The sequence below is a fragment of the Notolepis coatsorum genome (genome assembly GCF_963971535.1).
Source record: "Notolepis coatsorum genome assembly, chromosome: 4".
NCBI lineage: Eukaryota > Metazoa > Chordata > Actinopteri > Aulopiformes > Paralepididae > Notolepis > Notolepis coatsorum.
Window position 1 is genome coordinate 11,837,656 of NC_140168.1, and position 23,341 is coordinate 11,860,996.

At 45.6% G+C, this 23,341-nt stretch overlaps 1 protein-coding gene across 1 annotated transcript in view; it reads right to left on the bottom strand.

Moving 5' to 3' along the window:
* Window positions 1-18,744, bottom strand: part of LOC311226406 (lectin-like) — a gene marked incomplete at its 5' end in the record, with an annotated part of 39,111 nt that extends 20,367 nt beyond the window's left edge. Inside the window, one exon of the mRNA XM_084311834.1 lies at window positions 18,715-18,744. Coding sequence (XP_084167960.1) covers window positions 18,715-18,744 — 30 coding nt within the window. The remainder of the gene's footprint in view (window positions 1-18,714) is intronic.
* Window positions 18,745-23,341: the final 4,597 nt, after the last annotated feature.

The following is a 23,341-nucleotide window of genomic DNA, read 5'->3' on the forward strand; positions in this document are numbered from 1 at the left end:
GGCAGCCGATTGCCGCTTAAAGAAGAGGTGTAGTCGGTGTGACGGAGCCCACTTGGACTTCCTACATGACAGTAACAGAAGAAAGCCTGCACCCTCAAGCAGCACAAAGGCAAGTGTTATGTACATTGACCCCGACAGCAGCGGGGGCGCCCGGGTGCTCTTGAAGGTGGTCCGCGTAACATTGAGTTACGAAGACAAGGTCATGGACACCTACGCCGTCCTTGACGACGGGTCAGAGAAGACCCTTCTCCTCGCGTCCGCTGCGGCCCAGCTGGGGCTGCGGGGGAGCAAAGAAACGATGACGATTCGGACAATAAGAAGAGACCTGAAGACGATAAAGGGCGAGAATGTCTCCTTCACTATTGCAGCAAGCGGGCAGCCAGAGAGACGGTATAGGATCACTAACGCTTTCACGAGCCAAGACATAGGCCTGTCGCAGTACACCTACCCCATCGCCAAGCTGATGGATAAATATGTGCACCTGCGTCAACTACCTATACCGCTCATAGACGGTGCCACCCCGACCCTGCTGATAGGATCCGACCATGCACACCTCATCGTCCCGATGGACCGGGTCCACACTGGGCCCAGAGGCTGTCCTGCAGCAGTCGAGACCCGCCTAGGATGGACACTACAAGGCCCCCTCTCTAGGTCTCCTAACCGAACAGCAGCCACTAGCTGCCTCCACTCCAGAGTGACAGAAGAAGACACCACCCTCCTACAGCACGTTGAGAGGCTATGGACACTAGAGACAATGCCCTTTAAGAACGAAAAGAAACACATTCGTTCCAAGGAAGACATTTATGCTATAGCCCTCCTCGAGCGGGGGACAAAGAGAGTCAAAGTCAACGGAGTGATGAGATACGCAACTCCACTCCTGAGGCGAGAGGGTATGCCTACCTTCCATGCCCCAAAAGAAGCGACGGAGCGGTATCTATTGAACACAGAGCGGCGCCTAGCCAGAGACCCCGCTCAAGCTACTGTGTACCGCGCTGAGATTGACAAGCTAATCACAGCGGGACACATAAAGAAAATTGACATTAAAGAGGCCGATCAGACGACCGAATCATGGTACGTGCCGCACCACAAATTCCACCACAACGGCAAGGATCGTATTGTGTTCAACTGCAGCTACCAGATCGGATCACAAAATCTGAATAAAGAGCTCTTGCCCGGCCCAACACTCTGCCCCTCTCTACTATGCGTGTTACTATGTTTCCGCCAAGACAAGGTGGCCATCAGCGGCGACATCAAAGGGATGTTCCTGCAGGTGCGACTAGTGGAGGAGGACAAGCCCCTGCTGCGGTTCTTATGGAGAGAGAGGATCGGGGACGAGCAACCATCCATCTATCAATGGGAAGTCCTCCCTTTCGGAACCACATGCAGCCCATGCTGTGCTACGTTTGCACTGCAAAAACACGTCGCAGAGGACCCAGCAGCTGATGAAGAGGTCCGACAAAGTGTAGGAAATAGTTTCTACGTGGACAACTGTCTGCAAAGCGTCTCGACGCCAGAAGAAGCCGAGGCCCTCCTACTCAAGCTCCGCGCCTCTCTGATCAAAGGCGGCTTTGATCTCCGGCAGTGGGCCAGCAGCGACCCTCAAGTATTGCGCAGCCTCTCCCCAGAGGACAAGGCAGCGAGCAGCGAGACCTGGATGGCGACCATCCCAGGAGAAGCCCAAGAAATGACATTAGGACTAGTCTGGCGCTTCAAAACAGACTCGCTCCATTATAAACACACACCCCTGACCAAGGAGCAGGGAAGGTCGACTGCACTACCGACCACCAGACGGAGTGTATACAGAACACTCGCCAGACAATATGACCCGTTGGGATGTATTCTACCTTACACCACCAGGGCAAAGATGATTGTAAGAGCGTTATGGGACAAGGACCAGGGCTGGGACGACCCCATACCCGAACACCTTGCCTCCACATGGAGAGAGTGGGAGACAGAACTCAGCTCACTCCCAGGTGTCAACATACGCCGCAGCTACTTCCCACCCACAGTGAGGCCGGAGACGTGCCAGATGGACCTGCACGTCTTCAGCGACGCCTCCGAAGTAGCCTACGGTTCGGTGGCCTACTTGCGTGCTCGAGAGGAGGGAGGAGAAATACATACTGCCTTCATCCTGGCTCGCTCAAGAATAGCCCCCCGCAAGCAACAATCTATCCCGCGTCTAGAGCTCTGCGCAGCCCTAGCAGGAGCGCAACTCGCCACGTTAATCCAACGTGAACTCACCATTCCGGTGCAAAGAACAATCCTGTGGTCAGACTCCATGACCGTACTCACATGGATCCAGTCTGATTCGTGTAGATACAAGGTCTTCGTGGGAGTCAGAATCACAGAGATCCAAGATTTAACAGAAGCAGCAAGCTGGAGGTATGTGGACACAAAACACAACCCAGCTGACGTCATCACCCGGGGAATGTCCCTGGATGACCTCACCCGTCACAATCTATATAGTGACGGGCCCGAGTTCCTCAAGCTCCCGGAAGAAGAGTGGCCTACACCCACCCCACGGGAGGCGAGTAAAGAGGAGGCAGAGAAGAAGAAATCTATGTTCTGTGGGTTGACACACACACTCGTCCCCACAGATCCCAACATAGACGACTGCCTCACCCTTGAGAGTGCGCAGCTAAAGACATTCCTGTGGCACCACCCAGAGGTTCAGCCCACTACTGACATTACTGCAGCTAACTACGAAGAAGCAGAACTCCTTCTGCTACAGCGAGCCAAGAGAGACTCGTTCCCCGACGAGCTAGACTGTCTACAGGGATCAAAGCCAGTCCCGTCAGACAGCAGACTGCTCCACTTAGCCCCTGAGAGCGACGCCCATAATCTCATCAGAGTGGGTGGTCGTCTGAGGAGAGCCCCAGACTTACCGGACGACGTCAAGTACCCGAGTCTTAAACAGCCGACACAAGGTCACAGAGCTTATCATAAAGAAATACGACGAGGACGTGCATCACGCCGGGGCAGAGAGAGTCTTCGCGGAGATCAGACGTCGTTATTGGATACTGCAAGGGAGAGAAGCAGTACGACGCTTCCAGCGGACTTGTCTAGACTGTCGTAAATGGCGAGCACAGCCCAGTATACCCCGGATGGCTGACCTACCCCCCTGTCGCCTCCGACTCGGCGACAAGCCTTTTCACTCCACCGGTATGGACTGTTTCGGCCCGCTGTATGTAAAGAAAGGAAGAGGGACTGAGAAGCGGTGGGGTATTGTATTCAAATGCATGACCACCCGAGCGATACACATAGAACTCCTTCCAACCATGAGCACAGACTCATTCCTTATGGCCTTCCGGAGATTCACATCGCGGAAAGGGAAACCGTCTATATTATTGTCTGATCACGGGACAAACTTCAAAGGCGGAGAAAGAGAGCTGAGAGAGAGCTTCCAAGCTATGGGCCCAGAACTTAAGACCCACCTCGCTCCATATCAGATTGATTTCCAGTTTAACCCCCCGAATGCACCTCACTTCGGTGGAACTTGGGAACGAGAAGTACGTTCAATAAAGACAGCCCTGTACGCCGTGCTTGGGGCCCAGACCGTGGCGGAAGAAGTCCTCACGACAGTCCTCACGGAGATCGAGGGAGTATTGAACTCAAAGCCCCTCGGTTACGTCTCAAGTGATGTAGCAGATGTCGACCCAGTCACCCCCAACACTCTCTTGATGGGGCGGCTGGTCCCCGCGCTACCACAGACGGTGTACAGGCCTGAAGAAGCGAACGGCCGAAGAATGTGGAGGTACAGTCAAGTATTGGCTGACAAGTTTTGGAACAGTTTCCTACTCCACTATCTACCGTCTCTACAGACCCGCCAGAAATGGGTGAAAGAAAGAGACAATTTGACAGAAGGAACAGTCGTCATGATTATCGACCAGTCACTACCCCGAGCTATGTGGCCGGCCGGCCGCGTAAGCAAAGTGATCACTGGTGCCGACGGAAAGGTCAGAGCGGCAGAAGTGCTCGTCCAAGGGCGGACATATACCAGACCCGTGGCGAGGCTGATAGAGTTGCCAAGGCTCCCCGACACTCTTGATGACGACCATGACCCCCTGACTTTGTGAACTGCCCTACCCTCACAACAGACATTGAGTAGTGGACAGTGCGGTTAATCTGTCTCTGCTTATCTAATTAGGTGGGACTAATTAGGAGGCGGCTGTTACGAAGGATCAGATTAAACCGAATATATATATTTATTGATTGATATATATTGCATAATATTTGTATATCGTTTGATATCCCTTGTGTATTCCTTGTACATATACACGGAATATCCCTTTAACCCAGTACAGACCATAATATTTCGTTCTCCTATTGGACAACGGTCCCCTAGGCGCCATTGCCATACCCCCAGGGTCTAGTTCAAAGTCACCGCCAAAGACTTGCCTGGACATGAACGGCTCTGCGCAAGGATATGAGACAGGAATAGGGCTGGTACTAGTTTGTTCACATAACGTATAAATACGGCGCAGGTGAATACAGAAGTTAAGTTACCCAATAAGTTGAAGCCTCACCCACGATACAACGTGCGGTGAAGTATGGCCTGTTTGGCCCCAAATAGAGCATTGAGACCGCGTGCGAATTAATAACTGAAGTATCAGAGTTTAACGCTGTACCGTCGAGTTCGACCTATTCTATTAATTCAGTAATAGTCTATTTATGTATAGTGTATCGTGCGGCTACCGTTCTACAGTGACCAGCATCACCAACGTTTCCTCGTACCAGCTAGTGTGCTTATCCAGGCTGGGCAGCTTACCCTGGCGCCTTCACCCGAGGAGCCCTAGACGAGGACCAGGTGGACATGTACACTGGATAATCTACCCGACGACTACATAGCCCTTTTCGGCTGGATTATATTTGCTTTGGTCCTGTAATTGATGGAGCGGAGAATCGTCTACACCCACAATTGTGTGGGATTTACCCTGTGAGGAGCAACGTCGAGCCCGCCTCTCAGAAGCCTGAGGCTGGCTAGCTTTCTTCCATGCGGAGCTGCATGCTACGGAGAACAGCTGTTATTTGTCTGCGGATCAAGAGATTATTGCACCGTCTCCTGTACTTGGAGTCTCTCTATTCATCGTTGACCCAGACTCTACTACCGACAAATCCTCTCCCCTTGCTGGCTTACAACCGGAAGGACCCTACCAGTATCTCCCGCTGCCTTACTATTGTACCATAGATATAATTCCTAAGATACAGGTGGTATTCATTATCTCCTGCGTAATATGAGAATGGACATACGTTATTGATTTGCTTACGCACATTCTTTGCCTTATAAGCGCACCCTACGTAAAGTAAAGTATTGTTATATACTATCATTGCTGCTAATAAATATTCGTAAACCCAGTTTTGTGTGGAACCGAGTCATTGTGGGAAGTGTTCATCTAAGATACCTGTGTACTGTATGGCCAGTAGTAATGTACATAAGACAGTAGTGGTTTAATGATACCATACTTATATAATACAGTCAGGGAATTGTACCCCTCAGTTACATGAATAGATATTTAAACATTTATTAACAAAAAATATCACATCCTCCTCTCTGAACCCAACGACAAAGCCTCCAATGAAAGGAACCCATTGTTCCCCTGCAACAGTCTTCTCCCACAGGGGATCTTTGCTTAAACATCTGCTATCAGAAGAATATAGACAGTCAGAAAAAAAGTTCACTGTTTACTACTTAAGTACATTTAAAAGTAGAAACTTTGACTTTTACTCAAGTGTGTACTTTCACTTAAACTTTCATGTTAGTCTAGCTTAGCACAATTTTTTAGGAGAATTAATACAAAAACCGAGTGATATGGCCGTTCAGTTGTAAATGAAAGCCTGCATTTAGTAAGACGTTGTTTATAAATGTATTTTGGTTTGGTTATGAATGAATGACAGCATCTCTATAGCACAGCTCTATTACTAGGACATAAAGTGCTTTGGAATGACTGCATACATCTTTCACAACGGGTGGCCCCAGCAGGAATCAAACCACTAACCGTGACAGTGTTAGTGCCATGCTCGGAGTGCCAAGCACAAGACCCCAATGTTATGCGGGGCTCTGCTCATAGGCGGGCGGCTCGTGGCGTGGCTCGTAGTCCTGGTAGTCCTGGTTGTAGAAGCAACCGTCGCCCTCCATGGAGCCCCCCCCCCCCCTCCTCCCGCATCACCCCAGCGAGGTGGCGGGTGGCAACCCTGACGGGGTGAGCCATGGTGGGGTGGCGGCAGGCCACGTGAGCGGATCGGCGCGGCCGAGAAATCCGCTCTTCGCTCTTTAAAGCTTGGTCCGCTCCGCTAATCGCTCATGTTGACCCCGCCCCCAAGTCGCTCTCCGCTCGCTCCCCGCTCACCTTGAATCGAGCGCTCCCCGCTCCCCGCGCCAGATCGCTCGGCAGTTTTTTTATTATTTTTTTGGAGCATGGTGTAAATTAGCTCAAACTACAACAGTCTACACCCCCTGGGCCCCTTAACAATTGTTTGTATTGAGCCGCATTGTAATTGTACCCATTCTGCAATGTTAAATAACGTTGTTTATCCATTCACTAGCTCTACTAAGCGATGATAGGCTAGCCGAGCCACAATGCTATGGTCGCTGCCATTAACGTTAGCATGTAAGCTAACGTCAACAACAATGGCGTCGATACTTTTTCTAACAGGAGTGAGTGAAGGAGGAGGAGTGAAGCCTGAACATGATATCACAGGTTCACCCTTCTCATTGGTTGAAAATGGCCTTCATGTTTGTACATCGCCATCTGTTGCTTTGGCATTGTACTGCATGTATATTATTACATCAGTGTTAAACCACTGTGAGCGGCCTGGAGTGGATTGGAGCGGAGGAGAACTCTCACTCCGGACGTCGCGCCGACTCATTTTAAAACCCACTCCTCGCTCACGTCAAAACCGGCCGCTCCGCGCCCCGCGCCGCTCACGCTCCGATCCGCTCACATGCACTGGGTGGCGGGGGGCCGGCAGGGGGAGGCCCCTGGCCCTGGGGGGGCTCCGGAGAAAAGCGCCAGGGGGCCGGGCCGGGAGGCGCCCCTGGGGCACCCCGGGAGGCGTGGGCATAGCCTTACGGACCACGGGGGAATAGGTGACGTCGGGGCGTGGCGTGGCGGGGGTCTGGGGGAGCTGTCGCCGGCCCCGGCGAGGCGTGCTGGTCCCCGACTTGGAGGGGTGCGGGACTTCCACTCACCAAACTACTGCCCTACACGAAAAGTGAAAAAGGCAAATAAAAAGAACGAACCACAAATTCAACGACAGAACGAAGACAGAAGAGAAGAGGATGAGATAGAGAGAGATGGGAGAGAGAGAAGAGAGAGAGAGAGAGGAGAGAAAGAAGGAAAGCAAGATAACAAAATACAACAAGAGCCACAGCAACAATAATAATAATTTTTAACAATAATTTGTGATGCCATCACACAAACTGGCATTTAAAGGATTACAATTAAAAATGTATTGAATGTGTTTTTAAAAAATTTTTATACAATACTTTGTGATGCCCATCACAAACACTGGAATTTAAATGGTAAAAATTCAAACATTCCTGCACCAGTATGCAGGAAATTAAGTCTTTGTAAGAAAATAATGGTATTAGGAATACATTTGCCTCCTGCGTGAACTGTGCATAGCTGAATACTGTATTTTAACGTCGTCATATGGTGGTACTTGGAGAGCCAGCAACGTTCTCAGGTGGTACTTGGTGTAAAAAGTTTGAGACCAGGGTGAGGCCAGGCTATGGAGGGCTTTGAAGGTGAGGAGTAGTGTTTTGAAGTTAATGCGTTCCTTGATCAGGAGCCAGTGGAAGGAGTGGAGGACAGGAGTGATGTGTTCGCGGGACCGGGTGTTAGTGAGGAGGCGGGCGGCTGAGTTTTGGACCATCTGCAGTTTATGGAGGGAGCGGGAGGTGATGCCAGTGAGGAGGGAGTTACAGTAGTCCAGGAGGGAGGAGATGAAGGCGTGTATGAGGGATTCAGCAGCAGGGGGTAGAGGCAGTGACGGATTTTGGCAATGTTGCGGAGGTGAAAATATGAAGTTTTGACAATGGAGCGGACATGGGGGTCAAATGAGAGGGTGGAGTCGAGGATGACACCGAGGTTGCGGACTAGGGGGGAGGGGGTGATGGTGGAGTCATTGATGGTGAGTGTGATGGGTAATACAATAATTTATACTGTAGCATTACAAACCATTTGACAGCCAGGTCCTGCACCTCCGTTCTTGTCCTCTAGGAGCCATCGCAGCATGGCCAAGACCTTCCTCATCCAGCATACTGTCCTTCTGAAGCTCTGAAGTCATTAGTGGCCATGAACCTAGAGAGAGAGAGAGAGAGAGAGAGAGAGAGAGAGAGAGAGAGAGAGAATACGTTAGTAGATAGTCTAAGGCCAGTGATTCTAAATATTATTTTGCATTTCTAGGACCTCTAATTTAGTCCACGTCATGCACATCTACATACAATATGCTGTAGCATTACAAACCATTTGACAGCCAGGTCCAGCACCTCTCCGTTCTTGTCCTCTAGGAGCCATCGCAGCATGGCCAAGACCTTCCTCATCCAGCATACTGTCCTTCTGAAGCTCTGAAGTCATTAGTGGCCATGAACCTAGAGAGAGAGAGAGAATACGTTAGTAGATAGTCTAAGGCCAGTGATTCTCAATATTATTTGGCATTTCTAGGACCTCTAATTTAGTCCAATATTTAGCATATTTAGCCACTATGCTACGCACTATGCAAGCTTATACTGTAACGTTAGAAACGTTGTAAAATCGAAAAAGTTCAAAAACTCGGAAAAATCCCAAAACTCGGAAAAATCCGAAAACTCGGAAACCACGCCCCCTTAGGCCACACCCCCTCAGTGTATCTCTTGAACCGTTTGTCGTAGAGACTTGCGGATTGTGCCATTGGTCGATGTTGACCACCTTTCATTGGTCGATGTTGACCACTCCCCCGATCCTTAGACCACGCCCCCTTAGGCCACACCCCCTCAGTGTATCTCTTGAACCGTTTGTCGTAGAGCCTTGCGGATTGTGCCATTGTACTCGGTAGGGATATCCTCTTTCATTGGTCGATGTTGACCACTCCCCCGATCATTAGACCACGCCCCCTTATGCCACACACCCTTTCAAAAACTCGGAAAAATCAAAAAAATCCGAAAAATCCGAAAAATCCGAAAAATCCAAAAAAGTTCAAAAACTTGGAAAAATCCCAAAACCCGAAAAATCCGAAAAATCCGAAAACTCGGAAAACTCGGAAAAATCGAAAAAGTTCAAAAACTCGGAAAAATCCCAAAACTCGGAAAAATCCGAAAAAGTGCACATGCGCAGAACATGTGCGAATAGGATAGTAAAAGTGTCAGAGTTTAGTGAAGTAACGTCAAGTTCAACCTAGTTTAATGTGAAGTATAGTGCACAGGAGAATCTACACCGGCGATTGCAGAACCATTTCTGGTTGGATTATATTGCTTTGGGACCGTTACCGCTGGAGGAGAGTACCGTGGATTCCACTATCGTTTGGGATTTACCCCCCGTGAGGATCATCACTCGAGCCCGCCTCTAGGAAGAGGCTGGCTGGCTGTCGTCTATGCTGTCGAGCATACTTGGATTACAACTGCTGCTTTGTCTGCTGATCAAGGGAGTACATGCACAGACTCCCGTAGCTGGAGCCTCTTTATTCCTCGTTGACCCAGACTTTGTACCCGAACATTCATCTACCCCTGCCGGCCTTACACCCGGAGGGAACCCCCCAGTGTCTCCAGCTGGTACTAGTGTGCCCTATGTAATTGCTATGCCACAGGTGGCGTCAGTTTAGACCCATCTTAGTATTCATACTATTCTCATTGACTTACGCTCTTGACTTACTTTACGTGTGTTCTTCGCCATACAAGCGCAAGCATAATTCTCAATCTGTAACCTAACGTTGCTTTGATAATAATAAATACCCTCTAAATAGTACTTTATGTGTCATTGCCGTATTCTTGTGTGGGTGTTCACCATATATATTCATGTACTGTATGGCCAGTAATTAAAGTACATAACTAGTAGTGGTTTAATATACCATACTCTTCAATACAGTCAGGGAATTGTACCCCTCAGTTACAGTAGGGATATCCTCTTTCATTGGTCGATGTTGACCACTCCTCCGATCATTAGACCACGCCCCCTTAGGCCACACCCCCTTTCAAAAACTCGGAAAAATCCGAAAACTTTAACAAATTCGAAAACTCGGAAAAATCAAAATTCCGAAAAAGTTCAAAAACTCGGAAAAATCCCAAAACCCGAAAACTCTGAAAAATCCGAAAACTCGGAAAAAATCGAAAAAGTTCAAAAACTCGGAAAAATCCGAAAACTCGGAAAAATCCGAAAACTCGGAAACAGTTCAAAAACTCTGAAAAGTCCGAAAACCCGAAAACTCGGAAAAATGCAAAAACTCTGAAAATTCCGAAAACTCGGAAACATCAAAAATCCGAAAAAGTTCAAAAACTCGGAAAAGTCAGGAAAAACCGGAAACCCGGAAAAATCCAAAAACTCAGAAAATTCCGAAAACTCGGAAAAATCCCCAAAAAAAATGTAAACTCGGAAAAGTCCGATCTTCAAATGGTCTATGTTGACCACTCCCCCGATCCTTAGGCCGCGCCCCCTTTTTGTATCCATTGAACCGTTTGTCATAGAGACTCGCGAGATACCCTCTCCCGTTGGCCGGCGGTGCACAGGCGTCACCCACACTTTCACAATTTCGCGGAATTGTCTAGTTTATGTTTAATGTAGACCTTTTTCTATTTGTATGTCAGCTCTTTGACTGCCAGAGTGGAGTGGACTCAACCTTGATGACTTGGACTCGGACTAGGACTAGGGTAATGGGGACTCGCCTCGGGCTCTTCTTTGGTGACTCGGACTTGGACTCGAACACTGGGGACTCGAGGCTCGACAATACAACACTGATTGGTGTACAGCAAGATGTATCATACGAGCTCTGTGGGCCCAGTTAAAGTGTGGCAAGACAGTGGGCCATTATATATAGACAACAGTCCTTGGGTTGTCTGAATGTATGGTGGACTGGATATACAGTAGAGCCAGTGCGCCTTGTGTTTCATGTATTACTGGATATTTTCATATGGATGTGACCCAATAACTGACCCTAACCTCCTGTCAGCAAGTGTTCCAAATCACAAGGTCTAATTCTTGTTACAGAAAAGAGGCGTGGCATGGAATGCTTGTGTAATTCTCTCTCTTCCAGCATGGCTGCCTGTAACATAGCAACCATTGTTTTGTATATGGTATTGCAAGTGCACAAGAATGGTTGCTATGTGTGGATATATGAGAACTATATAAACAAAAACGTAATCATTTGGTTTCTTATTACTGGATCTTGTAAACAAGCCACAGTAGAACAGTAAATATTATGTTTTATGTATTATGTCTTTTACCTATACTCTTGCATAGAAATGAGGCTTTAACCCTTTCACTACCACACTACAGAATGTTAACCTTCTGTAGTGTGGCAGTGAAAGGGGTAACCTTTTCTCATGTGGCAGTGAAAGGGATTAACCTTCTGTAGTGTCACAGTGAAATGGTTAACCCTTTGGTAGTGTGGTAGGGAAAGGGTTACAAAAAACGTTGCAAGAAAGAGACATTCCATGCAAGGCATCTACTGTATTCTGCAGGGTCATATTACTGTAAGTGTGTACCCGACCGTGTAGCAAAACCTCACGAAACATATATTTTCCATAACAAAACCGTTCAAATCAACAAGTATCAAAATAATCAGAGACAAAAATAGAATGATTGATATAAATTCCACAAAGTCATAAAACATGTGTCATGCAGTCAACAATAGTGGGTGACGTTATGGCTGTATCCCATGTTGCTATACAAATACAAACGCAACACTTTGTTAACGACATGGACTTATAATTTGACATGAATCAAATCACACGCTGATACACAACATTTGTTACATCGTTTTTTAATCATTTTTGAATGCAGTCTGATAATAAAACAAGGTTTTATTAAAACCATCCCACCATTGCACACGATGCGTCTATCCTCGCCGCCGCCTTCTCAGGACGCACACGAAGGGTTTCTTCACGGAGCACCGATGATCGTTCCATTTGCCGACATCTAGAAAACAAGTCACACAACACGTCACACTGTGTCTCAAAGCATTAGTTGTTCATCCTTCTGTTCCATAGCAGCATAGGAGGTCTTTCTGTTGGACCTTTGACAGAAGCATAGATGGAGAAGAGGGAAACTTTCAAGAGCCTCGAGAAAGAAACACACCAACCTTTTACACTTATTATACTTTTTATAATTATCTATTTTTACCTAGCACACTCTCAGGAGCACAACAGAAAGAAGCATTTCATACAAAAGTATGCTGTATTTCTGTATGACAACTAATAAAGAAACTTGACCTTGAAACTTGAAACTTGAACAACATTAAGGTTAATACGCTTACCGTCTTCTCCACAGTCAGACAAGAAGATAGATACCAGTTTCCTCTCTGTGCGTTCAGTAGAGCTGCCGCGGTATTGATGTTTTCCTTACCGCACAAATTTGCAAAATATTTCCTACCGCCGCGGTTATTACCGCACACACACAAAAAAAAAAGTTTGAATGCATTTTTTTTGTAGTCTACTCTTTATAGCATATAGCCTGCCTCTAGTCTAAATGTCTATCTTTAGAGGATGACTTTGCAGCATGAATATTGTTTGGGATTCGGCATGCACGCATTCGTTATTAAAAGTGAAACACGGATTCGAAGTCTCCCCTCGGTGTCGCGAGCAGGGGTGGTAGCGGCGCGCCCGCCGGTTACCCCCCCCGACCCTTTCTTCTTCTTATTATTATAACGTTACTACTTATGATTACAAAGGCATTCGATTTGTGGCATTAACGTTAGTATAGTTACACGTTCGTATTTACCGGACCATAGCAAGGCAAGCGTTACTCAATTAATATCTAAGTTCCTTTTTTTGCTCAGAGCGTGCCGAGTTGTACCCATTCTGCGGTCTGTTAATAAAGTTTTCAATCAGACAAGTGTATAGAACGAAGGGCTTTTATTATAACATTTCGTTGCAGTAAAATCATTATGCCTCGTTCCCTGAGGAGCGACGGCGTCGGTAATCCACTCCGGTCTCCAGTGGGAGCTAATGTACTATTAGCTGTGTTGTGACTGAGCTCTGATCAATGGCTCATGGCTGAGATTCAGGAAGTAAAAGCACTGCAAGATGCTGCAGCATGTGACGCGTATCTCTTCTGACCAATCAGTGGTCTGCAGTGTTTCATGTGACTTTTCTGGTACCCAATAGGGTCGCTTGGAATCTCGACAGAGAAGTAGGGTATATCTGCAGAGCCGCAAGCCCAACGAGAGCGTAATAATAATAATAATATAATAAAAAACAGCGGTGATGCCGGTATTCAGCCCAACGCTGCGGTGGGCATGATGTAACAGCGATACCGCGGTAATACCGATACCGCGGCAGCTCTAGCGTTCAGTAGAAAGCTAACCGGCTGCAAGCTAGCCTAGCTTAGCACAAATGAGTGGAAGTTGATATGGACCACATCCGCTTCCATTCATTTGGAACTACTGGATGCACAGAAAGGAAATTGGAATCTATCTTCTTGTCTGAGATGCTAAGTGCATTTCTCATAATGTTGGCGTGTTCCTTAAACAATTCCATTGGTTCTCGACATTATCTAGGATGGCTTAGAGTAGACGACAGAGTACAGCAACTTGCAATGAGCCTTGTCTACAAGATACACTACACAACTAAGATACCCATGTACCTGTCGAAATACTTCCTAAAGGTCAGTGAAGTCCACGACCACAACGCCAGAGGGAGTTCCACAAATCACGTTTAACCCAGATTCGGCTCAAACAAGGGACTAAGTTACACGTTTCGTAATTATGCCACAATAATGTGGAACGCCCTACCCACAGCCGTAAAGGAATGTGAATCCCTACGTCCTTCAAAACCGCTCTCAAAGAGCACCTACGGGAGGCTGCAATTAGAAACTGGCCCCTGTAAATGTCAAAAATACCCCCCGCCCACCCACCCAACCCCCCCTTCGGATGTATATTTTTTTATGATCTCTTTTACTTACACAGTACCGTATATTTGTATGTCTTGTATGTCATAAATGTCTAGTGAGGCCTTTAACCTAGAACTGGAGAGCCTGGACTGGTCAGAAGAGCTCAGTGGTACACTAGTTGAAGAAACATGGCTTGGTTTCAAAACCAAATTCTCAACAATACTAAATGACATGGCTGCCCTAAGAACCACCAGAGTAAAAAATCACGCTGAGCCGTGGATGCACTCCGAAATATTGACCGGTATGAAAACCAGAGACAAAAAATGCTCGGAGTTTCATAAAAGTCAGTCAAAGCTTACCAAAAGCTCGAGCAGTGAACTCCAAGCCTGCGTGACTGAACTCAAACTGCAAAGAAACATTAAAAAAAAATTAAAGTGAACTCCATGATCAAAACTGCAAAAAAGAATTTCATCAATGACAAAAAAAAGGAAAACAAAAATAAACCCTGTGAACTTTGGAAATTACTCAATAATCAACTAGGCTGCAGTAAAAAACTTAAAACCAGATTTTCAAACTTAAACATAAAGACGGACAACACACTCATCACAGACAAGCTGGATGTGGCCAATTACTTAAACATTTTCTTCACAAACAAAGCCACAACACTGGTAAATAAACTACCCACCCACTCAGGGCATTTTGGGGTAGAACACAGAATAGCCTACTACAATAACCTAGGGGTCCGCAAAGACGATTTCAAACTAGAAATGGTAACAACAGCTGAGGTACTCAAAAAACTGAGCGCCCTCCAACCTAACAAGGCCACTGGCCATGACAATATCCCCTACAAATTCCTCAGAGACTCAGCAGCCGCCATCACCCCAGTCATCACACACATAATAAACCTCTCCATAAAACAGGGACACATACCCAAAGACTTCAAAATTGCGAGAGTAACCCCCCCTGCACAAAAATGGCAGCAGATTAGACCCAGGCAACTACCTCCCTGTTTCTATTCTTACCTCCATCTCGAAAGTCATGGAAAAAATTGTATACGAACAGGTTGAAAAGTACCTTGCGGAAAAAAATCTAATCTTCGAATTCCAATCTGGCTTCAGAACATCCCACTCCACTGACACATGCCTTCTCTATTTGAACGACCACATCAAACAAGAGGTGGACACAGGCAAATACTGGGGCATGGTCATGCTGGACCTACAAAAGGCCTTTGACACTGTCAATCACTCCATTCTTATTGACAAGCTAAAAGCAATTGGTTTTGATAGTCTATCAGTGAGCTGGATGCAATCCTACCTGGAAGGGAGAGAACAGATGGTGGAGGTAAACGGTACCCTACCCCCCCCCCCTCCCAGTGAGCTGTGGTCTTCCACAAGGAAGCATACTAGGACCGCTACTGTTCCTAATTTATGCAAATGACATGTCGTCAGCTTGTGACTGCAACTTGTTCCTGTTCGCGGACAACTCAGCCCTGCTGGTCTCTGACAAGAACAAGTTACAGGTTGAAAAAACCCTCAGCTCGGAACTAGGCAAAATCTGCACCTGGCTCGCTGACAACAAACTATCATTACACCTGGGTAAAACAGAGTCATTCTCTTCGGTTCAAATAACAAACTCAGCAAGGCCGATGGCTTCTCAGTTACAGTGGGTGACAATATTGTCACAAGGAAAGATGAAATTACATACCTAGGTTTCATCCTAGAGGCAAATCTTTCCTGTGACAAAATGGCATCCAATGTAATAAGAAAAGTCAACCAACAAACTTGATTCTTGTACCGGATCTCCTCTCTGGTAAACAAGAATACCCTGAAGACTCTGGCAGTCAAGTCAAGTCAAGAGTTTTATTTGTCACGGCATACAAGTATACAATGAAATGCGGGTGGTCTTGCCCGCAACGATGTGCAATACATCACACACGGTGGTGTAGTGGTTAACACTGTCGCCTCACAGCAAGAAGGTCCAGGGTTCGATTCCCGCTTGGGCACCAGGTTTCCATGATGCCAGTTACCCAGGTGGGGTGTCTCCCAGGCCTTTCTGTGTGGAGTTTGCATGTTCTCCCCGTGCTCGCAAGGGTTTCCCCCCCGATAAGATAAACCCAATGGAAAAACATGCACAACAATAGATCGCTAACGCTGTGGCGTCCTTGACGAAGACGGACAGGAGCACTTGGATTGGTCCCCTGGCGCGGCTCACGTTGACGCCTGTCTGTTCCCGGCTGCCCTTGGGGGGGAAGGACGACGGGATGGGTTAATCGCAGATACGAATTGCATACATGCATCGCCCCCACCCACCCCTCCTACCCAACCCCCCCCCCCCCACCCCACCCCACCCACCGAACCACCTCCAATGTACAGTCCCCCCACCTCACCTACCCAACCTCCTCCAATGTACAGTTTCTAGGTCAAATGTATATACTCTCTTTTCTAGAATCTTGTATCACAAACAGTACTGTATTTGCAAATCTGGTATGTCATAAATGTATAGATGTACAGATGAAGCACTTCAGATTCAGTTCCCTACTGCTGCGCTTCTGCCACTCTTCTACCACTTTAGAACTAGCACTCAGGTGTTCATTTTCGGGGGCTCGTGGCTGGGTCTAAATGTGAACAAAGGGAGGGTACTTAACTTAAGTGCTTCCCCAGGGAGGGGGTCGGGGGCTACTGCCCTCAGACCCCCAAGATAATTTTTATATGGGCAGTCTGACTTGGGGTACTGACCATTAGTGTTGCAATGCATGATAAGTAAACAGTGAAAAAAGCTAAGACATCGGATGGGGCTGGAATATTTGGGACGAATACAAATTTAAGATTAAAATCTCCCCAGCCTGTGGAAGGCAGTGGAGGTGTGAAATCTGGCCCGGTCCAGAACAATAGGAGTCACAAAATCAGTTTGGAGTGGAGTGGTGGAGGAGTGGTAGAGGCGCAGTAGAGGTTTGATTTTTCAGTGCTGTATCTGTAGCAGTACTGTCTATCTGTATGTCGTGTATGTCATGTGTTATGAGATTAATTGAAAATGGGGGAACCCTGATGTTTCTTTCTTTAATAGTTGTCATACAGAAGTACAGAATACTTTTATACAAAATGCTTCTTTCTGTTACGCTCCAGCGACTGTGCTAGACAAAAGATAAGTATGAAATAAAATAGTATAGCATGTAAAAATAGAAGTAAAAATAGATGTCACGTACATAGACACAGTGTTCAGTATATACATATACAATGTTCGATGCAGAATAGAGTTACCATACAATATACAATATACTATGCAATATACTAATATACAATACTATATAGTGCAAAGCAGAAATGGGATAAGGTACAATTTAGGTACAATTTACAGTAAGGTGTACTGAGGTATGGGTTGTAGTGCAAATCCTTTACCAATAAATATAAAGTGTGTTTAGGTGTTCTAAAGTGTGGCGAGTGGGTGCTGCAGTGTGTTGTTTGTTTAAAGTGAGTGTGTGCGTGTGGATGTGTGTGCTGTGTGCATTTGATGGTTGTTGCATAGTGTTATTGTTCGTTGAGCAACCTGATGGCCTGGGGATAGAAGCTTCTTCTGAGTCTTTCTGTGCTTGCCATGAGACTCCGGTATTGCTTGCCTGACCGCAGCAGTTCAAAGAGGCAGTTGTTTGGGTGGCTGGAGTCCTTGATAATTATCTTAGCCTTACCCCTGCACCGCTTGTTGTAAATGTTCTGGAGAGTGGGAAGTAGAAGTTCTTAAGGATCTTCTGACTGACTTGGAACTTCCTTAGGCGCCTGAGGAAGTAGAGGCGTTGTCGTGCCTTCTTCACAACACTGTCAATGTGTGTGGTCCATGTCAAGTCCTCGGATATGTGGGCTCCGAGGTACTTAAAACTGTTCACTCTCTCAACCGGTGCCCCGTCGATGCTGAGGGGGCTGTAGTCCCTGACCCCCGACCTCCTAAAGTCCACAATCATCTCCTTTGTTTTGCTGACGTTCAGGGAGAGGCTGTTCTCCTGGCACCATCCCGCCAGGACCTTGACCTCTTCCAGGTAGGCCCTCTCGTCGTTTGCAGAGATCAGGCCCACCACTACTGTGTCGTCAGCAAATTTGATGATTGTGTTGTTGTTCCGCTGAGCCACACAGTCATGTGTGTACAGGGAGTAGAGGAGGGGACTCAGAACACAGCCCTGGGGGGCCCCTATGTTGAGGGTGATGGATGAGGAGGTGCAGTTGCCTGCTCTCACCACCTGGGGTCTGCCCGTCAGGAAGTCCAAGACCCACTGGCAGAGGTCATAGTTCAAGCCCAGGTCCCTGAGCTTGGCTATGAGTTTGGAGGGGACTATGGTATTGAATGCTGAGCTGTAGTCGATGAATAGCATTCTCACATAGTTCACCTGCCTCTTGTCCAGGTGTGATGCTGCTGTGTGCAGCACATGGGCTATGGCATCCTCCGTGGACCTGTTGGGGCGGTATGCAAATTGCAGGGGGTCCAGGTTGATGGGGAGGGAGGAGCAGATGTAGCCCTTTACTAGCTTCTCATGGCTATGGAGGTGAGAGCTACAGGGCGGTAGTCGTTGAGGCAAGCAGGCTTGGATTTTTTCGGTACAGGGATGATAGTGGACTTCTTCAGGCCACATAGCTCTGGAGTCAGCCTGTTCAAACTGAAGTTCAATTTTATTCCTGTAGCGCCGTTTTGCCTCTATTACTGTCTTCCTTACGTTGTACCGCACCACCTTGTGGTCATTCATGTTGCCTGCCACGAGCCCGGTGTTGTATGCTGTGGTGCGCGCTTTCAGAGCTTCACGGACGGATTTGTCTACCCAGGGCTTTTGATTTGGGTAAACTCTAATTGTGGTAGTGGGGATTGTTTCTTCCACCAAAGTACGAACAAAGTCCAGAACTGTCTCCATGTAGTCATTAATGTTATCTGTGTTATCACGAAACACGCTCCAGTCTGTGCATTCAAGTGCAGCCTGTAGCATCTCCGCTGACTCCACAGCCCATTTCTGCACCTCTCGCGAGACTACCGGGGCGCTCTTGATTCTTTGTTTATGTAAACAAGACGAAAGTCTTTCTCTGGTCTGCATCCCCTTAACAATTGTATGTATTGAGCTGTACTGTACTGTACCCATTCTGCAATCTGTTAATAAAGTTTTCAATCAATCAATCAATCAATCAATGTATGTCATAATATATGTTATGATGAATTGAAAATGGGGGACCCTGATGTAACAAGACGAAAGTCTTTCTCTGGTCTGCATCCCCTTAACAATTGTGTGTATTGAGCTGTACTGTATTGTACCCATTCTGCAATCTGTTAATACAATTTCCAATCAATTCAATCAATCAATCAATCAATCAATCAATCAATCAATCAATCAATCAATTGAAAATGGGAGACCCTGACAAGATGAAAGTCTTTTTTCTGGTCTTCATCCTCTTAGCAGTTGTTAGTATTGAGCCATACTGTATTGTACCCATTCTGCAATCTATTAATAACAATTGTATGTATTGAGCTGTACTGTACTGTACCCATTCTGCAATCTGTTAATAAAGTTTTCAATCAATCAATCATCAATCAATCAATGTATGTCATAATATATGTTATGATGAATTGAAAATGGGGGACCCTGATGTAAACAAGACGAAAGTCTTTCTCTGGTCTGCATCCCCTTAACAATTGTGTGTATTGAGCTGTACTGTATTGTACCCATTCTGCAATCTGTTAATACAATTTCCAATCAATTCAATCAATCAATCAATCAATCAATCAATCAATCAATCAATTGAAAATGGGAGACCCTGACAAGATGAAAGTCTTTTTTCTGGTCTTCATCCTCTTAGCAGTTGTTAGTATTGAGCCGTACTGTATTGTACCCATTCTGCAATCTATTAATAAAGTTTTGAATCAATCTGTGTTGATCCTTCTCGTCCTCGCTGGGTAACTCACCACTCCAGTTCATCTCCATGCAGTTCTCCAGATTAGCGGTGTTGTCTGGCTGGCCAGGAACCCAGTTCACATAATCGAATTTCGTCCCATCCACCCAGGCAAATGGACCGTTCTGAAAAAGATAGGAGAGATGGATGACGCAAAAGACAACAATAACCCTTGTGTTTGGTGTTTGCATTTTTGTTTACTCACCCGATGTTCGCGGGTCTGGTGTGTCGACCCACAACATTATTGGGATTTTTCTCAAACAATAAAGTCATAACAATTCATGTAAAAAATACTTAACAGATCTTAACATGACCTCAATTACAAGCAATCTAGACAGCAATATATGGATAACCCTTTCACTACCACACTATAGAAGGTTAGCCCTTTCACTACCACACTACTGTAGTGTGGTAGTGAAAGGGTTAACCTTCTGTAATGTGGTTGTGAAAGGGTTAACCCTTCGTTGTGTGGTCGTGAAAGGGTTAACCATTTGGTAGTGTGGTAGTGAAACGGTTAATATCTACCATTTACCTGTGCTAGATCACATTTATCAATAGAAGTGCTATTAATTTTTTTAGTAAAAAAAAAACAGAATCCATTATAATCAAGACATGAATGGAATAAATCATTTTTATCTCGACAAATATGAATGAAACAAGGCGGAGGCGGACAGTGAAGGTACACAGTGAACCTTTGTGTTTCATTTTCATCATTTACTTGTTTTCACCTACCAATGTCCACACTTTCGTGGTCCAGTACACCAGAACACCATGTAAGATATATGCCACGCTAAATCTCAGGTCAGATTGATAACTCCATAACTCATTGGTCTGCTCATCTTGACATCAAGCAGGGCCCTGCGATGTGGTTGACATTCAGAATCCAATGCGTCTACAAAATGTTGTTGTTACACCTGACCGACAGAGATAGCGAATGCATCGTTCCGACCCCCTCCGTCATTGACCAGGTCAAGTGATAGAAGTTGCGAAATCTCTTATTTTATTTGATCACCGGGAAGGATTTATCTGACCAGTATGACCCTGTCGTTAATCAGATGATATCCATTTCCCAAATCCGTCACACGGCAACTTGGAGAGAGTTACTCTACGAAGTCACAATGCAACGCTTACTATCCAGAGTCAAAATTCTATATAATTTTTAATAAGCCCATATTATCTACTTCTTTTTTAGGTCTCTGTAGTGAGAAGAAAGACATATGTGATCATTACCACTAGAGTTTTTACATCATAAATAATGTGTGGACGGGGCAGTGTTCCTGCTGATTTTCCTTTATCATGCAAAAATGGGTAAGGTTACAAGTGCAACATATTTTAAAGCTTACCAGGATGGTCAGAAGGATTTACACGAAGTAGTTTCCAAAAGGTTTTAATAAAAAAATACAAGAGTACAAAGAAATGCAAAATCAGGTTACAAAGTACAAAAAGTTCCTCTAAAACATGTCAAAATGCAAAATCAAAATCTTCTGTCTGTCTTCTAGCGAGCCGGCCTTTTTATAAGGTCCGTCACGTCACGCCATCATCAGTACATAGCTTCCAATCATTGTACAGTACGTGTCATATCCCTCCTTCAGTTATTTGTTACTTTGCCGTTACATATCAAATCAAGTAATTCATAAGAATACAATGCCCCTCTGACTAGGGCTGCCTTCTCTTGGCCTTGGCATTCCCGCCGTTACCTCCCCTGGCCTGGGGCCTCTCGTTCTGACTCACACTATCAGTAAGAGAAACAGACGGATCAGTACGGAACAGGCAGTCAAAATGCAGGCAGGACAGGCAAGGCCTTCTGTAGGTATCATCGCCAAGCATATCATTATTTTTAAGCAGAAAATTATGAAACATATAATTAATATAGCCTTATATATATATATACCTTTATACCAACAGTATATATGTTTCCATAATTATTACATGTGAAAATTTTTTATACGGCTATAGTGGCCCCTCCCTTCTCCATGGCCTCACATTTATTACATACACAAAATGGTAGAACAGGAATCACTGTTCACACAACAATGTAATCACTGTCTTCCAACCAGAGTTAGAAACCAGGGCGTTGCTTTTGATTATATTTTTACCAACATTTATTTTATTGATAAGGCTTGCTGTTTTTGTAACTGGCTGTAACATAACATTAACATTTAACTGTAGTATAGTTTTAAAAGTGTATAAAGAATATACAGGTTATATGTTTACACATCACACATTGTAGTTAAATGTTGTATAATAGCTTTCCCCTCGGTATGGTGATAGGAGGTCAGACACATGGGGGGAAGCACACATTCTTACAGCATCCTCTCTTATATACATGTTAAATGCTCAATATACATTGGTGGATATGTTCTGCACATCATTCTCCCCATCATTCTCCCTCTGCTTCATAAAGACAAGGGCTAACTCTGCAGGATAGATAGATCTATGCATTCTGCATTCCATTCCGCGTTTCTGCCGTGTTTCTTCTCAACTCCTTTCTGACTGGGCATTACCAGCCAGAATACATATCACATCTAGACACCTACAGTAACATATGCCTAGATTTAAAACAAATATATACAATAAACCTATTAAATCATACAAGGGACAGAGAGAACAGGATGTCATTATACAGAGTGTCACTCGTTGACTGTGACTCTCAACAGTATATATATCCAGGGGTGTAAAGTACTTGAGTAATTGTACTTTGTTACAATACTTAAGTACTGTTTTTGGGGATTTGTACTTTACTCGAGTATTATTAGGTTTGTATACTTGTACTTTCACTCAATTACATTTCAGAGAAAAAAAACATACTTTTTACTCCTACATTTAAAATGCAGACCTACAAAGTATAAATCTCACAGGTCCAACCATTTTAATTAGTATATTTGTTTCTCTGGCCAAACTAACATTAACGTTATTAATCCTGCGGCCGCACTTAAAAACAGCCAATCAATGGAAAATGAACCCGCCCATACCCATGCTGACTGGTCCTTGTGCAAGACTAGAAAGCGGGGATCTTTGATTAAACACCTGCTATCAGAAGAATAGACAGTCGGAAACAAAGTTTTTACTTTTACTTTTTAGTACTTAAGTACATTTAAAAGTAGAAACTTCTTTTACTTTTACTCAAGTGTGTTTTTAGCCAGATACTCTGACTTTTACTTGAGTGCGATTTTGAGACGGTACCCATACTTTCACTTAATTATAATTTCTGGGTACTTTTTATATATCTATGTTGTCACCCACTGTTATGTACCAGGAGCCTGATCACTCCTGTGTCACTGTGCATGCAGGCCTGATCACTCCTGTGTCATGGGGCATGCAGGTGAGGGCTGCCAATTAGCTAATTGGTGCTGATTGGTTACCTGCTGGCAGCTGTAAAACCAGCCCTGGTAACACACATGCACTGTC